This window comes from Oncorhynchus nerka, linkage group LG28, assembly GCF_034236695.1.
Source record: "Oncorhynchus nerka isolate Pitt River linkage group LG28, Oner_Uvic_2.0, whole genome shotgun sequence".
Lineage (NCBI taxonomy): Eukaryota > Metazoa > Chordata > Actinopteri > Salmoniformes > Salmonidae > Oncorhynchus > Oncorhynchus nerka.
In genome coordinates, this window is record NC_088423.1 from 37,774,188 (window position 1) to 37,791,815 (window position 17,628).

At 43.8% G+C, this 17,628-nt stretch overlaps 1 protein-coding gene and 1 pseudogene across 4 annotated transcripts in view; one reads left to right on the forward strand and one right to left on the reverse strand.

The window, feature by feature from the left end:
* Positions 1–4,604, forward strand: part of LOC115113205 (ubiquitin thioesterase Zranb1-like) — a 36,653-nt pseudogene extending 32,049 nt beyond the window's left edge.
* Positions 4,605–5,875: 1,271 nt separating this feature from the next.
* The window catches only part of LOC115113204 (C-terminal-binding protein 2), a 131,752-nt gene continuing 119,999 nt past the window's right edge, over positions 5,876–17,628 (reverse strand). For 3 of the 4 annotated variants that reach the window (XM_029640581.2, XM_065012789.1, XM_029640579.2), the window contains 10 exons: positions 13,904–14,058; positions 9,641–9,785; positions 8,888–9,094; positions 8,546–8,760; positions 7,727–7,857; positions 7,510–7,637; positions 7,313–7,427; positions 6,826–6,903; positions 6,222–6,276; positions 5,934–5,965 (listed from right to left, as the gene is read on the reverse strand). In XM_029640581.2, the coding sequence (XP_029496441.1) occupies positions 6,837–6,903; positions 7,313–7,427; positions 7,510–7,637; positions 7,727–7,857; positions 8,546–8,760; positions 8,888–9,094; positions 9,641–9,785; positions 13,904–14,058 (1,163 nt within the window). In that variant the 3' untranslated portion in view covers positions 5,934–5,965; positions 6,222–6,276; positions 6,826–6,836. Of the gene's footprint in view, positions 5,966–6,221; positions 6,277–6,825; positions 6,904–7,312; positions 7,428–7,509; positions 7,638–7,726; positions 7,858–8,545; positions 8,761–8,887; positions 9,095–9,640; positions 9,786–13,903; positions 14,059–17,628 lie in introns of all 4 variants that reach the window. The other variant, XM_029640580.2, reaches the window with a different exon arrangement.

Sequence of the window (17,628 nt, forward strand, 5' to 3'; positions counted from 1 at the left end):
ACTGACATGATTCCCTGACACATGACAGAAGAATGTGTTGTTTTCCATAATATATCCTATTCCTTTCTTAATGTTCTGCATGCTGCACCCCAGTGAACACAAGCCAGTGTGGCTGTAGTCTATTCGGGGTGTGAACATTACAACTTTGAAATGTTTCAACGAAACCGAAAAACAACTAAGAGCATTGAAAGCACGAAGCTCAACTTCCCCACTGTTTTAGTGCCCTGGCTACCATGCTGTGAGCAGCATGAAGTAAACCTGTGCACATGTGCAGATACCATGTGTGACTGTGAGAGTTAAGTGCGAGACATTGCACGGCAAGAAAAATGACGAGATACAGCTTTTGATTGCCGATATAGTCCTAGTGCACAGTTCTGACTGGTGGCTGACCTGCCTAAACTGTGCCCTCCCTTCTCTCTCCTTCCCTCGGTAGCTTGCTAAGATGCAAGTGTTTGATTGTTCTCAGAAATACGGCAACTAGTCTCCTCTGTTCTAAAAATACAGAATCTTATGAGTCGATTCCTAGTGGAATTGAATCTTGACACTCAGAAATTGGAGTCGACACCGGGAGTCTGTGTGTAAGGAGTCGAGGAATCAATTATTTTGGAGTCGACTCTCCACCACTACGTCATTGTCGTTAATAGTTGGACAAATGGCAGAGAAAGGCAAGGGACAGTGGTCAAGTCTGACAGTGTTGAGCTACAGTAATGGTAGTACAGGTGCAAATGTTTAACCATCTGGCAGCAGTGCAGCTCATTGCCAATTCACATGGATTAAAAAACTGTAATTGTTTTAATGGAAATCTTTTTTTTATTTTTATGCAGCTTAAACATTAAGAATGTTCTTCCATTTGTCACATCCCTAGTTTGTAGCTGTCCACTACTGAGCCTAGATGCAAAGTCCCAGTGTGAAATGGCACAAGCGTGTCTGCATACTTCGCATAGCTCACATAATCGGTCTTCTCATTCTTATAGGAACCGTAGCCGCATCAAGAATCAGTCCAAGTAGATTACAATCTGTTTAGTAAAGGGAGGGGGGTTACAATTGTTCGTTGTGATTGTTCCAATGCTGATACAGCATGCGACTCTCTCTAAAACCAGTCAAAGAACAATTCTGCCAAAATAATCCTACCCCCTAACTTTGAAGCATTGCAGGAGGAAGGTTCACTGTACGTACTGTTAGTAGCCATGTCTCTCGGCATATGTTAGCCATCATGGGAAGAGGGAGTGGTAGTTTAAAGCGGGTGTCCAATAAGGGCTGAGGGCGGGGTCCACCTCCATGGGCCCTAGTAAAAACAGTCTGGCTTTAATTAGCCTGAAGAGCTCGTGCAGCCATAAAGACAGCTCTCTGTAACGATGGGCTGCCTGTGGTAATGTCATTCATTACAGAGGGACGATATGGGCTACTGTTTGTGTTGCCAAGGAAAGGAGAGGCTTATGAGCGTCCGTGGAGGGAGGGAAGGAGAACGCTCTGTTTAAATTGGTCGCCAGGTGAACCCAGTAAACACACAATGGCAGACTGTTGAACAGTGAGCGACAGTAACTGTTCTAGATGCTCAAAAACAGTGGTTTGTGGTTTCAGTTAAGGTCACAAGGTGAAGTGTCTTGTTCACTTTTAGAGGCTGTCTAGTGGTTTGAGGCTGATGGAATAGGCTCAGAGAAAGTGTCCATTGTGTTTGGGAAACTGTTGGTAAGCAATATGTCAGCCTGTTTTGACATTTTGGTTTGTCATCTCTCTATTTCTCTTCCTCTTTCTTTTTGTCCATCCCCATGTCCCTTTGACTCTTACCACCTCCCTTAATTCCATTTCTCACCCTCTTCCCCTTCCCTATCTCTCTCCAGGTGTGTACTTGCCCCTGCTGTGGGAGCAGAGTTTCTGTTGGAAGAGTCCCATTGCTCTGGGCTACACGCGCGGCCACTTCTCTGCACTGGTGGCCATGGAGAATGACGGCTTCAACAATCGGGGCGCAGGCGCCAACCTCAACACAGATGATGATGTCACCATCACCTTCCTACCGCTGGTGGACAGTGAGAGAAAGTTGCTCCACATCCACTTCCTCTCAGCACAGGAGGTAGGAGGGAGCGCCCGCTGTGGTATCATGAATATTTATATGGACCCCTGACGGGTTGCTTTTCAAGGATTCTGTCTGAGTCTACTATTCATGCTGATTCAAGCTAATTTTGCCATTCATGCTGATTATGTAGTTCTATTATACCATCTGCTAAGTGACTATAGTATGTCGCTATTCTCGTGAAGTGACTGGAATGTGAAAAGTAAGGGGGATTGGCTGCACTAATTGCACTTTTTCTCTGTATGAGAGCATTCTCTAAAATATGAGATGTAGTCTCATGACTGATGGTTTTCTTGTCTGTGTGTCAGATGGGGAACGAGGAGCAGCAGGAGAAGCTGTTGAGGGAGTGGTTGGACTGCTGCGTGACAGAGGGTGGAGTGCTGGTGGCCATGCAGAAGAGCTCCCGCCGGCGGAACCACCCCCTGGTAACACAGATGGTAGAGAAGTGGCTGGACGGCTACCGACAGATCCGCCCCTGTGCCTCGCTCTCTGACGGTGAGGAAGAGGAGGATGATGAGTGACAACTGGAGTAGGCAGGAGTCCACCCTCTTTTTTTGTTTTTCCTCTTTTACTTACATGGACAAACTGTGAAAGCGCAGGGAATCACCGTACCCTGGCAGAGGACACACACAAGAGACTGACAGAAGAAAAACTCTGTTGCTGCAAAAAGACTTGGGGATGACAGAAATAAAGGATTGTAGATTTCAAACGCTAATGATCTTCTCAAATGTAAATGCATGTGGTTGTTTAAAAAAGTATAAGGAAATATACCAGTATCGGTTTATGATGGGCATCGATGAAGTACACTTCCTAAATGACTGTCCTTTTTAGTCGTTTTTCCAGTTGAAATAGTTCTTGTTTTTTGACGGGCATGGTCTAGGCCAACATCTTTGTCAGGGCACCCAACAGAAAACTGCTGCAATTGTGTACTATGAATTTAATTCTTAAAGGGATACTTCAGGATTTTCTCAACAAAGCCCTTTATCTACTTCCCCAGAGTCAGATGAACCCATGGGAGATACCATTTGTCTCTGTATCCAGTATGAAGGAAGTTCGAGGTAGTTTCGCAAGCCAATCCTAACTAGCATTAGCGCAGTGAATGGTATCTACTAGCAGTTATCATAGGCTTTGTTATTGTGCTAATGCTCGTTAGCAACTTCATTCAAATGCAGGGACAAATGGTATCCACGGGTTCATCTGGGGAAGTAGATAAAGGGTTTCATTGACAAAATCCCCTTAGTAACCCTTTTAAAACTAAGCACTACACATTTGACTAACTGCTTGAATGAAGGTCATTTTCAAAGCTACATAAATGAAGTTCCCTTCTCACCTCAAAACTAGTGTCACTAAGGTCTTGGGGATCATACACATTGGTGTTTAGTTTACCCTTTTCCCCAGAATGGCTAAAATGAAGTATTTTCTTGATCTCAACTAATTCTCCTTATGTTTGGGAGCTTTTGAGCTGAGATTCTGTCGTTTTGTCATTTCTTTCAATCTTGATGTTTTGTGGCAGACCTTTTTGCTGTGAGGAAAATAACCATCTGTGGAATTTTACTTCAGCACCTCATGTTTGGTGCTTTGGAGGAGTGTGAGTAAGTCACATTCAACGTCTACATATAAACAATTCTCATGTTTCTTTTTCACTGTCCTGCTATTCTTCCCTGTCAAGTTAAACCCATGGTACCGGTGTTTTTTTCCCTATGTATGCTTCTTGTCTGTGAACCCATCTTGAATTAAGATATTTGTGAGACTGCACATGAACCAAAGTTAAAATATCATGGTCATACTTTTTTGTTGGGTTTCCTTGCCATTGAGTTGTACTGTAACTTATTTTGGTGTATTACAATTAGGTATATAATCACATTGTGCATCGCCTGTATGTTGCTTTGTAGTAATGCAATAGTTGCAGATTTAGGTAAACGCCTGACCTCACTATAGTGCCAGCTAGAGAAAAAAAAGGGAAACCTTTGAAGTCTATAAAATGATAGTGTAGTTTGACCGTTTCAGTATACATTGACTCGTGTGGTGCACCTGGTTATTGATAGGGATGTCTAAAAAGGAGAGTACTATAACAATCTCCTAAATGATATAATGGGAACTTCTATAACCTCCGTGTGGCCAGTAAACCCATTACCTAAATAAGCAGCAAAGTCAAACACTTTCACAGAGCCTGATAGAACAGCATTGTTTTTATTTGAACTGCACTGGATTTTATAGATCACCTTGTACAAATACTCACACTAAAAACCAAACAATCTGTTAGTAGCCTTGTCTTGCTAAAGTCAGGGCACTAGGGATGTTGCTCACAGAGTGCACGATGCCTCCAAGAGCTCCAACTGGCTTTCATTATAAGAACAGGGGGGGGGTGGTTCACATAAGACTATGATTATAAGAACATTTAACTAGGCAATACAAATCTAACAGGACTCTGCAAAAACCTTGAACACCAAAAAACAGAGGTTTGATTTATAAAAATACCACAATGAAGAAAAGGTGGAAACACGCAGAACGATCCAGACTTTCTTTCAGACAATTTGGGGAAAAAGATTATATCTGCAAAAGTTATTTTTCCTGAGTCAGTAACCTCAATTTCCAAACCCTTTCCTGTCTGGCTGGTGCTACTGTGTAGGTCCTTTTGGTGAGAGAAAAAAAATGGACATTTTAAGAGAGCCCTCTAGCATACAAACACCTGTAACAATGTCCAAATCCATGATGTGGAGGTCCATGTAAAAGCAGGTGCTTTTAACAGTTAGAATGGCTTTTGCATGCATTTCTTATTTCAATATTTTAGTGATAGACCACATGATTACTGAATCCGGAGTTGGAATGAAAGTCAATGAATCAACAGTTAAAAGTTTACATTGTCTTAAGATTGCGATATAATGACCTTTACAGCAAGTCTCTCAATCCCCTTGTGCGTCAGAACCTGGAGCTTTGAAGAAGCTCTTTAGAGAAACTAGATGTCTAAAAGGAGTTTACCAGATCAAAATCTTCTCTATAATATATTGGGTGTTCTCAGGGGTTAAGAGATGTTCACAATGGACAAATTCAAACGGTTTCAGGTCCCATATTCACTTAAATTTGGGCTTATTGTTCTCGTACTGGTCATGAGGCTCAAGAGATCTGGCAACCCTGATGTGTCCATCAAATCCTGTCTGTACATTCAGGAACCAGCAACCTACAGGGTGAGAGATGGACAGGGTTTAGAGGTCCCCATTGAGACTGCTGATGGCATTGGTAACACCAATTGTCTTTTTCTACTTGTCTGACATCTATGTCATTTCTTAATTTATTTTTTCACATTGAAGAAGAGAAAGACATATTCATTTGTAGGGTGGTCTCAGAACAGAGGAAAGACAAATAGACACACGTGAACTGAAATGATGGAAAGGGGCAGGGTGGAGTTAGAGGAAGGCAAGTAACAGATGATGTCATTGTCCTTCCAAGCTCTCTTATTGGTGGGTCAGTCAAGGCGGACGGGCCTTAACTCTGGCATGCGGTAACAACGTGTCCCAGAAAACAGAAATAAAAAAAATTTAAAAGAAGAGGATCCTTGGAACATGAGTTTTGACGGTCCCCACTTTGGAGAAGCAGTTGTGAATATATTCACTGTCCCCACTTGGTTCCGGTGTTGTGTGAACCCTAACGATCAGTCTGCTGGTCGAAGAGCGGGTGGGTCAGTTGTGTATATATGAACTCCTTCGTCTCTGGATGCAGAGTTATGGCTCGGTCATGTGCTCTCTCATGGGCTCCCCGTTTTTGTAGGGTTGGTTGGGGGACGGGGCCTGGGAGGGGTGGGTACCGGAGGGCAGGGTGTGGGCGATTGTCACCCCCCCAGGCACCATCCCCTCCATTGGCCCATGGATCCCACCAGAGGCCACACCAGGGGGGTACCTGTGCCAGGGAGACATTGGTGAGGTCACATGGTACCATAACAATACCTCATAGGTTACAAAAACCTGATCATCCTTTAAATTGCCATTTTAAGTTGCTACATTTAAAAACATGTGTTGCCTCACATTAGAAATGAGGCAAAGGATCAAATTCAGTGGTGAATTTTATAATCAAAGAAAGTAAAGTCACACATTGGAGAAAGAGTGTGGTGCAAAACAGACATCACATGAAATCTGAAAACTGATTCAACTCTTACATGTCAATTCAGGATTCAAAACGACCACAAGACCTCATCTGTTGTTCTTGGGAAACTGATAAACGTATCAGAGAAATATATCTTGATTTACTAAACCACTCAGATATCAACAAAATATAGTTATAGTATAAGTTATATAGGCATAAGGGGATGGTGTAGGGCTAGGGAGGGCAGGTCAAGGAAAGATTCCTGATAGAATATCTCAGGGGACAAACACTGAACTGTATGAGAAAAAGGGGGGTTTAGAAGGAAAATGATACAAATGTCACAAATATACCCAAGTAGACCTCATACTTCCTGTGCAGGAATATGGAATACAACGCTGACTGTCCTACAATCAAATGGTTGCCATTATGTGCTACCTTGCAATAGATTTGTGTATTATTTGGCATGGTACAAGTGGCTAGGTTTGGCCACATTTGTTGGTTTTGGGGAAGTAAATGAGGGGTGCAATGAGAGGGTGGGCAGAGCAGGTATATTGGGTGGGAAATAAAGCAGACAGAGACTATACTTTTCAGTATCATGAAAACCAACAGCAGTTCTGCTTTGATCAGCACAGGTGGTCCTGAGCCTATCACTGTGGGTCAGCATCGGTAGTATTTACCTGGTTCTCTATTAGGTATATAATTTGTCTTGCATTCCCCCCGTTCCTATGGCCTGTACCATGGTTTGGTTGACTCGGCTGTGTAAGAGAAGTAGTTCAGTCCAGTTGAGACAGTAGGTATAGGGTGAGAGACTGAGAGGTCAATACTGTGAATTCCTGACAAACAATAGCAGGGGATGGTTGTAGCTAATCAATGTTTCCCCATAGCGCTTCATTTCCACTATATGCCACTACGGAAACCAAGACTAAAATACCACCAAGGTTAAATAGAAAAGACAAGAAGTTATCATATATTGAATACAGGGAACAACAAAGTATATATCTGAGCATGAAAATTACTCCTGCTGTACCAATTGAAAAAAATGTATCCCCCTTTTTATCAAAATGATTAAGTCCTGCTTATGTGGACAATATACGCAAGAGGAGGTGGACCTGACCAAAAATAAGGGTTTCCCTACATAACTGTCAGTTTGGTTGTGATTGATACCTGTACGCGGCACCGTTGAGTTCGGGGTGCATTTGCTGCTGTTCCACTGTCCAAGGAGCCGTGGTAACAAAGAACTCTTTGTTGACACAGTTTCGTAAACTGTCGGGAATACGGCCTGCGTCGTAAAAACCAAAACATTCCAGTTAAGAATCAGCTCCAAATGAGTTTATAAGTGTGATAAATGTGTGTGTGTGTACCAGTGACGGCTCTGCGTATCTCTGTGGCGGCTGCCTCTCTCATCTCCAGCGAGGCCTGTTCACTGTACCAGGCCGTGTGAGGAGTACAGATCAGGTTAGGAGCATCCTTCAGAGGACCCTGGGTAAAACTACACACACCAGAAAAAGAGATTGGCTAACAGAACTGGATAATGGAGTTGATGAAGTTAACTTTTCACACAGATAAACACACACTCACCTGAAGGGTTCTGACTCATGGACATCCAGGGCGGCTCCCCGTATCCTGCCCTCTTTCAGGGCCTGAGCCAAGGCCTTCTCATCCACCAGACCTCCCCGCGCAGAGTTAACCAGAAACGCACCCTGGCGCATCTTAAACAAAAGTAAACCCGTTTTACTAACATCAAATAGATAGTAGATATCTGCGATGAGATTAAGTGATATTCACTCTCCTGGAGAATACACATGTTGGAGCCCACTTGTACAGTATGTGCCTGCAGTGGTGCTTTCAACCATAAAGCCCTAAGGTGCCCTGCAGTATGCTCCTCGTATCAACAGCTTAGATTCAAATCACAAAGAGCTAACAGAATAAAACTTCTGTGTACCAAAAGAGAGAGACAGAGATTAAATGAGAGTATCTGGATAAAAGTAATCCCTTCATCTTGACAAAAGCTGAAATTCAGGGTCCTAGTTGTATCTGATCTGTAAAAGGCACAAGCCATAGACACGAACGCACGTACAAACACAAAGATCTTTTGGCAACAAAGTAGTGATGTTCTTTAAGAAACTTTTCTATGGTTTATATGAATATATAATTAGCACGTTAACCAGGTTCTGCCTTGATGAGACCGCCCCTCACATTTCAAAGAGGAAATGGATGTTAGTTGTCTACAGCAGCATGCAGTTTTAAAAGCGGACTGTAGGTGACAGTGTTGATCACCAACTTGGCCACGAGGCTGGGTGCACAGCACTGTACTGTACATGGTAAATTATGGCCTATTTTAACATTGTGTGTGTGTGTGTATGGGTGTATGTTTTAATTGCCTGCAAGTGTGTGTACCTGTTTGATGGTGAAGTCGTTGATGAGGTGGTGGTTGTGTTCATTCAGGTTGCAGTGCAGGGAGACACAGTCACTCTGGTAGAGCAAGTCCTGCAGGGTGTAGACACGCTGAACACCCAGCGAACGCTCCAGACCGTCCTGCAGGTACGGGTCGTAAAAGATCACGTTGAAGCCAAACACCTTGGCCCGCACTGCCACGGCCTGCCCTGAACGACCTGTAGACGTACACACGAATACAGTGTCAGAAAAGGATCACAAAGTTATGGCTGTGTGTGTATGTGGACCAAGCACTATCACAACTGAGTGTGTTCTTGCCAAATACCAACATCTCCTGTGACTCACCAAAGCCAATGAGGCCCAGCGTTTCTCCCCGGATCCTGGCGGCTCCGGATGCCACCTCTCTGATCTGCTCCACGCTCTGGACCCGTGTGCCCTCCCGGAGCGCCTGGTACAGCCAGGTGTTCCGCCGGTACAGGTTGAGAATGTGGCACAGAGTGGAGTCTGCTGTCTCCTCCACCGCCGCCGACGGGATGTTACACACCGCGATGCCTGGCAAAGGGAAGACAGGATGAGAGAAGAAGAACACCAAAAATGTATAGAAGCCCTGTGCACAGCAATGTGCTGGTTATAGAAGGAACTACTAAGTATCCAAGAAACATGTAGAAACATGTCCCCACTTGGAAAGGCTGAAATTGATTCAAATTGTAGCGTTTCATAATTATAGTGAAAACAATTTTTAAATGAAAGACACGTTTCACACCAGGTTACTATGTTTATTGAGGATTTTTGTTTGAATTATTAAGTGACATGCCTGGGGCAAAAATGACATCTGTGGGGGACTATTTCTTAATAATGCTTTCACGGTTGTCTGTGTATTTAGGGGATAATACTTCAACTACATATGCTATGTACTGAAGTATACAAGAAGTGTTTGGTTAGGCTACATTCCATAAAGTCTTGGCCGCAGTGCTGAGGAGTGGGTTGTTGTTGATCCTATGTTGTGTCTGTCATATTGGCCGATGCAATAAAATGTCCCCTTAGGGGATCAATAAAGTTTGATCTTATACCTCTCTCCTCTCTGTTTCACTCTCTTACCCATCTCTCCGGCTGCCTTGATGTCGATGTTGTCGTAGCCGCTGCCGATGCGGATGATAATGCGTAGAGCCTTGAATTTCTCCAGGTCTTCTCTGGTCAAGGTGATGGTGTGGTACATCATGGCCCCTACTGCCTCGTTCAGCACCTGATGGAGAGGCAACTTCATCATCATCATCATCATCATGAAAGGCTTTTCATCATTATGTTTAAACATTTTGAATAAACCCTTTTTTTGTGTATGTGTACATGTGTACGTGTCAAAAGCCCTGCGTTGTCAGAATGTGTATATGGAAACAAGGTGAGGGTGGAGACGGGCAGGGTCATAAACTGGATTGATGTTTTATCCAGATCCCCAGATACCATAGCAAGTGCACCCTGTCAGGCGTTTTTGGTAAATAATAGATTTAAATTCTCCTCAGGCTAACTGCATTAGCTTGGCCTGCCAGATTAGCATAGCTGTGACTTTCCATAACGGTTTTATTAGAGCTAGCTGGAGTCAGCACAAGATGCTAATTCAAGGTTAAATCTCTCCTCATGCATTCATCTATGCTTAGGCTGTGTTGCTAGCCAGAGGCAAGTTTGGCTGGAGACAACACGTCCTGTGGGTTGTAATGGCCAATGCTGTGTGAGTCATTAAGCAAGTAATCACTGAGCAATGTGTCAGACTAAATGGAAAAACTGAACGAGTGATTATTTTTATAACGATGGTGGACCAGTATTAAAATATACAGAAGTTGTAAAAAAGCAGTTTGATATGGCATAGAGGGAATGGACTCAACCCAATAGATGTTTTTCAGAATTCCTTATCCAGATCAAAATGTTGCGAGGAGAGTTTGTGTGGTGTGGAATGGTATCAGTACACCACTCTATTGTACAGATCAAAGCTGATATAACGCTAAAGACTCATTTGTATCAATTCACTCACAGTCCACAAACAGATGGTTAAACTGCTTACATTGTTCTGACATCAGAGGGAGAGATAACGCGCTAGCACGCGAACCCTTTAGCCTACACAACACAACACGAGAGTGATAAGTCAGCACCAAAACACGACGAGAGCACGCTAGCACTGCTTTGAAAATGGATAGTGAGTCATTGTAACCTCCTAATAGTGCTCTAATGCTATGTAATTCACTGGGGAGAAATATACAGATTCGGGCTCCTGTCAGGGAACTAACTTGGCTCATCTTTCTCAGGCGATGCATGCAGAGAGGCAGTAGTGTGCGTTTCAGTATATGTGATGAAAGTGGGTGAATTTGTGTCTGAGAGGTGAGGGCTGTGTGTGTATGTGTAAATGTGAGTCAGCATGTGTGTGTATGGTTTGGTTTGTATTTGAGCCTCTGTGTTTGAGCCAATGTTAGTGGGTTGTTTGCGTGTGAGTGTGCGGCCCTTTCTCCTTTCGTGTGTGTGAAGTGCCACTTCTGCTGTCTCTGCTGACTCGTAGACAAAAGGCGGGAACTCTGTCAATATTTCTACACCCAGGGTAGGCTGCCTCGCTGTGTAATGTATGTGCAAACAACAGCTGTTTGGACAGAAAGCCTTGGTGTGTGTGAACAGGGTAGCACAGAGAGGCCAGGGTCCAGAGAGAAGCATGTCAAGAGGTCAACAGAACCCGGGTCCTGTTTTTCCTCTCACTTTCTCCTTCCCTACATCCATCTAGCCTTTTATATTTTCCAATCTCACTTGCTCCCTCTGTGCGTTACACCCACATATAAATATATATTTTTTAAATGGTTCAAAATCTCATTTTCTGACAAAAGATGTCAACAAACCTTGTTGACAAGATCACAGACAACATGATTATCACGGATTGTTTGGGCTTTTGACGCTGATCAACTGTAAGGTCAACATACACAATACATGGAAATTGCTTTGCTTTGTTAAAGGTGCAATATACAGAAATCGCACCGCCATTTCCTAGTTGCAGAAATTCTAATAGTTGTCAGGTTCAAATCCAAATCAAATTTGATTTGTCACATGCGCTGAATACAACCGTACTTACAAGCCGTTAACCAACAACGCAGTTTTAAGAAAACCCCCCCAAAAAGTAAGAGATAAGAATAACAAATAATTAAAGAGCAGCAGTAAATAACAATAGTGGTGCTACATACAGGTGGTAGTGGTACAGAGTCAATGTGTGGGGGCACCGGTGTCGAGGTAATTGAGGTAATATGTACATGTAGGTAGAGTTATTAAAGTGACTATAGATAGATAAAAACAGAGAGTAGCAGCAGGATAGAAGGGGAGGGGGGGCAATGCAAATAGTATTGGTAGCCATTTGATTAGCTGTTCAGGAGTCTTATGGCTTGGGGGTAGAAGCTGTTTAGAAGCCTCTCGGACCTAGATTTGGCGCTCCGGTATCGCTTTCCGTGCGGGAGCAGAGAGAACAGTCTATGACTAGGGTGGACAATTGTCAGGGCCTCCCTTTGACACCGCCTGGTACAGTATTCCTGGATGGCAGGAAGCTTGGTCCCAGTGATGTACTGGGCCGTCCGCACTACCCTCTATAGTGCCTTGCGGTCGGAGGCTGAGCAGTTGCCATACCAGGCAGTGATGCAACCAGTCAGGATGCTCTCGATGGTGCAGCTGTAGAACCTTTTGAGGATCTCAGGACCCATGCCAAATCTTTTCAGTCTCCTGAGGGAGAGTAGGTTTTGTCATGCTCTTTTCACAACTGTCTTGTTGTGTTTGGACCATTCTAGTTTGTTGTTGATGTGGACACCAAGAAACTTGAAACTCTCAACCTGCTCCACTACAGTCCCGTCGATGAGAATGGGAGCGCGCTTGGTCCTCCTTTTCCTGTAGTCCACAATCATCTCCTTTGTCTTGATCACGTTGAGGGAGAGGTTGTTGTCCTGGCACCACACGACCAGGTCTCTGACCTCCTCCCTATAGGCTGTCTCGTCATTGTCGATGATCAGGCCTACCACTGTTGTGTCATCAGCAAACTTAATGATGGTGTTGGAGTCGTGCCTGGCCGTACAGTCATGAGTGAACAGGGTGTACTGGAGGGGACTGAGCATGCACCCCTGAGGGACCACCATGTTGAGGATCAGCGTGGTGGATGTATTGGTACCTATCCTTACCACCTGGGGGCGGCCTGTCAGGAAGTCCAGGATCCAGTTGCAGAGGGAGGTGTTTAGTCCCAGGGTCCTTAGCTTATTGATGGGCTTTGAGCGCACTATGGTGTTGAATGCTGAGGTCTTACTGACGTCGCATGCCGAGAGCGAGATCACACAGTCTTCCGGAACAGCTGATGCTCTCATGCATGTTTCAGTGTTACAAGCATAGAAGTAGTTTAGCTCGTCTAGTAGGCTTGTGTCACTTGGCATCTCTCGGCTGTGCTTCCCTTTGTAGTCTGTAATAGTTTGCCACATCCAACAATTGTTGGAGCCGGTGTAGTACGATTCGATCTTAGTCCTGTATTGACGCTTTGTATGTTTGATGGTTCGTCAGAGGGCATAGCAAAGTTTCTTATAAGCTTCCGGGTTAGAGTCCCGCTCCTTGAAAGCAGCAGCTCTACCCTTTAGCAATGTGACAAAACAAGCAGTCATTGTGCAGAGAATCATTGTACCATCTAACCCGCTGTGAAATATATTTTCTATAACCAAATTTGTATTTTCAGCTGTTTGAAGCTGGTGAGCAAAACTGAAAGCAAAAGACGCAAAAAATTAAGAATGGGAAGCATAGAAATAGTACACATAGAACAGATCTACCGCTTCTTAGCCTTGCTTTCAATTATAATGACAGATCTATAACTCACATTTATATGTGAATTTGGTCGCATCGCCCAAAACGTTACATATTACAGCTTTAAACTTTTTGCACATTTAGTACTTTACACAAAGAGGGGAAGATTTGACCTTGCACTGGTATATTGCAGATATATAGCTAGCTCAGTATACGTTGACATTCCTTTACCATAACCAGCCTCTCTATTTAACAACCAGAGGAGGAGAGGAGGAGCACACTGTCACCCAATGACATTAAATCATAATGAAATCACTGGGAGAGCCAATATACTCTACTGCAATATCAGTTTTATGTCACAGAAAGAGAAGGGGGGGGGAATACAGGGGAATAGGAGGAGTGGAGGGGGAGGTGAAAAGAGCTACAGTTTGAATTGAGGACACGCACATTGTTTAGGCTTATTCTCTTGTGGAAGCCCATGCAGTCTCAGTGTATAGCATGTGCATGTATGTGTATGCATGCTCGTGTCAGTTCCTGAAACAGCGTGCGTACGTAGGTAAGTGTGTGTTGTACCTTCTCATGGATCTCCTGTGTGGACTGGGCATCACAGAAGGCGACAGTGGCCAGGTCTTTGAGGATGGGCATCTCGACTGTACAGTCACGTCCATCCAACAGGGCCACTAGGGGGCGGGGGTGCATGGGCCCATTCATGATCTGGGGACGGATACCTACAGACAGAGAGACAGAGATAGAGACAGAGAGAGATAGAGACACAGAGCGAGAGAGAGAGAGACAGAGACAGAGAGAGAGAGAGAGACAGAGATACACAGAGAAAGAGAGAGAGAGAGAGATAGATACAGAGAAAGAGAGCGAGAGAGGTTTTAATTATGGAGCCTCCCTAAAGCACACACAGCAGTTACAGTAGAGTACTGTAAGACACACAGCAGTTACAGTAGAGTACTGTAAGACACACAGCAGTTACAGTAGAGTACTGTAAGACACACAGGGAACCTCATGAAAACCTGAAGGGTCGGAGATTGTCAAAAATAAACCACATGGGAGTATAGACTGCCATGTGCAGAGTCTCTTTTTAACAGAACCTTCTCATAGACATTGGATGTGCGTATGCAATCTGTTCACAACCATGCACATAAACAAGACGTTCGATGTGAAGACTGACAGTTTGATACAATGAATGCTCTGACTCAAACTGGACCGAGTGCTCTTCTCCACTATCATCTCCCTCTCACCTAGTAAGACAGATCAATAACACACACGCAACACTTCCTGAAATAACCAACACCTCTTCTGTGTCTCATGATGTGACTCCAGGTACCTCCAGATACCAGGGAACAAGGCCTTTCACGTCATGAGGTCACTCCCACCCTATCACAACCCTGCAGGGGCAGTTTGTGTGTGTGTGTGTGTACGCACACACACCTAAGCAATCACACACGCACTTGTCTTCTGTATCTGTTACAGCCTGATACTATAGACCACAATCTCTCAACCTTCTGCACACACCGCACAATACCACCATCCCTGGAGCTTCAATGGTAACACACCAGTGAGCTACAGTACCTAGCCACCTCCAGATGTACAATTCAATAAGGAAACAGAGGAAAAAAATAGAAGAGTGACTGGACAGAATGGAACAAAAAAAGGAAAGTGGGGAAGTGAACACCATCGCTCCCTACTGCTGTTGTCATGGTGATTACAGGATTTGGGCAGGATTATAAAATATTTTATTTAGTGGCATCTGTGCTGCTGGGGAGCAGATCTGAGCTTTTCTCTCTGCACTCTGTCTCCAGAACTGTAACCTGTGCCCGTCGAATGAGAACACAAGATAGCATCAGGAATACAAAAAGAGAATACATAGAAATGTGTCAGAATGTAACACCAAAATATTTTGCTTCACAATAACACTCTTTTGTTCTCCATTCGTTTTTTTTTGTCATAACAAAAAACAGCTAACCACTAAATCCTAAACTGAACCCAGCCTAGTAAATGTATGAATTTTCACCTTGGTGACAGTAACCAGGGAGGGTGAAATCATAAGGGGATGGTAGAGGAACATATTTTCACACAGTACACCCTATAGAACGCACCTACAGACATCCTGTATAATGTCACAGCTGTGACAGACTGCCCGTATCCACTGAGGTCCCCAACGAGCCATGTGAGTGTGGAGGAGCTCGGAAAGGCTAGTGCATAGATGTGATCATGGGCTAGTGTGTCAGTCACTGTGTCAATAAACTCTCACTGCCTTGTACATGAAGGAGTGCAGAGGAAGGAAATTGCCATGACAACATGCTCTTTACAATTGAGTGAATAGGGTACCTACAGCATCAATATCCCTGGAAGAGTGAGGTCAATATAGCTATAGTGCTCCACAGAGACACACCAGAGTCTCCTAATAACCCCATTAACATAGCACAGAATGGGTGAAAATAACTTGTTTCAAATACCCTATTAGCTGGGAGCAGAAGGTCTCTCTCCTTCGGTATAGCTGTGTGCTCGGGTGTGGCTGAAACGGCCAAATCTACTCATTTGAAGGGGTGTCCACATATCTTTGGCCATGTAGTGTATTTGCTGCAGTGTGCAGGTCCAATAGGCCTTATGGTTGGGAATATATTCTCTCTCCCTCTCTCCCTCCCTCCGCTCATAAGAGCCTTGCAAAAAACTGGCAACACTGTAGGAAGTGGGTCAATATACTTACGATTCATTATTACCTTGTGGCTAATACTAGCACCCTAATAAGACTGAATAAGAAGCTGTGCTAAATACATGATACATTGCTGGTTAATTAGCTACTAATGAGAGCCTAATGAGGTCCTAAAACCTGGTCACAAATTCTGAAGAGCTTCTTAAAGCAGCCTGGGAGAAAAGACCATGAGGCAAGTCACGCATCCACCCTGTGTGAAATGCAAGTCACATCACGTCAAATGTGCTACAGCGCCATACTGTGCCAATATATTCTTAATGCCATAATGCAATACTAATGTATGCATACATGTTCTGGATAATCTGAAAATAGAGTGAAGATTAACAGATATGCACACACACACGCACAAGTGCACAAACTCACCAGTACACACACACATACAGTGCCTTCAGAAAGTATACAGACCCCTAGACTTTTCCCACATTTTGTTACAATTTCCTCAGCAATCTACACACTATAGCCAATAATGACAAAACAAAAATACATGATTTACATAAGTATTCAGACCCTTTGCTATGAGACACAAAATTGAGCTCAGGTGCATCCTGTTTCCATTGATCATCCTTTGATATGTTTCTACAACTTGATTGGAGTCCACCTGTGGTAAATTCAATTGATTGGACATGATTTGTAAAGGCACACACCTGACTATATAAGGTCCAACACTTGACAATGCATGTCAGAGCAAAAACCAACCCATGAGGTAGAAGGTATTGTCCTTAGAGCTCCGAGACAGGATTGTGTCGAGGCACAGATAATCAAATCAACAAAAATGTTATTGGTCACATACACATGGTTAGCAGATGTTAATGGGAGTGTAGTGAAATGTTTGTGGTTCTAGTTCCGACCATGCAGTAATATCTAACAAGTAATCTAACAATTTCACAACAACTACCTTATACCCACAAGTGTAGAATATAATAATAATAAGAATATGTACATAAAAATATGTGGATGAGCGATGGCCGAGCGGCATAGGCAAGATGCAGTAGATGGTATTGAGTACAGTATATACATATGAGATGAGCAATGTAGGGTATGTAAACATTATATAAGTGGTGGCATTGTTTAAAGTGGCTAGTAATACATTTATTACAACCAATTTGTAATTATTAAAGTGGCTAGAGATTTGAGTCAGTTCGTTGGCAGCAGTCACTCAATGTTAGTGATGGCTGTTAACACTCTGATGGCCTTGAGATAGAAGCTGTTTTTCAGTCTCTCAGTCCCAGCTTTGATGCACCTGTACTGACCTCGCCTTCTGGATGATAGCGGGGTGAACAGGCAGTAACTTGGGTGGTTGTTGTCCTTGATGATCTTTTTGGTCTTCCTGTGACATCGGGTGGTGTAGGTGTCCTGGAGGGCAGGTAGTTTGCCCGAGGTGATGCGTTGTGCAGACCTCACTACCCTCTGGAGAGCCTTACGGTTGTGGGCGGAGCAGTTGCCGTACCAGGCGGTGATACAGCCCAACAGGACGCTCTTGATTGTGCATCTGTAAAAGTTTGTGAGTGTTTATGGTGACAAGCCAAATTTCTTCAGCCTCCTGAGTTGAAGAGGCGCTGCTGCGCCTTCTTCA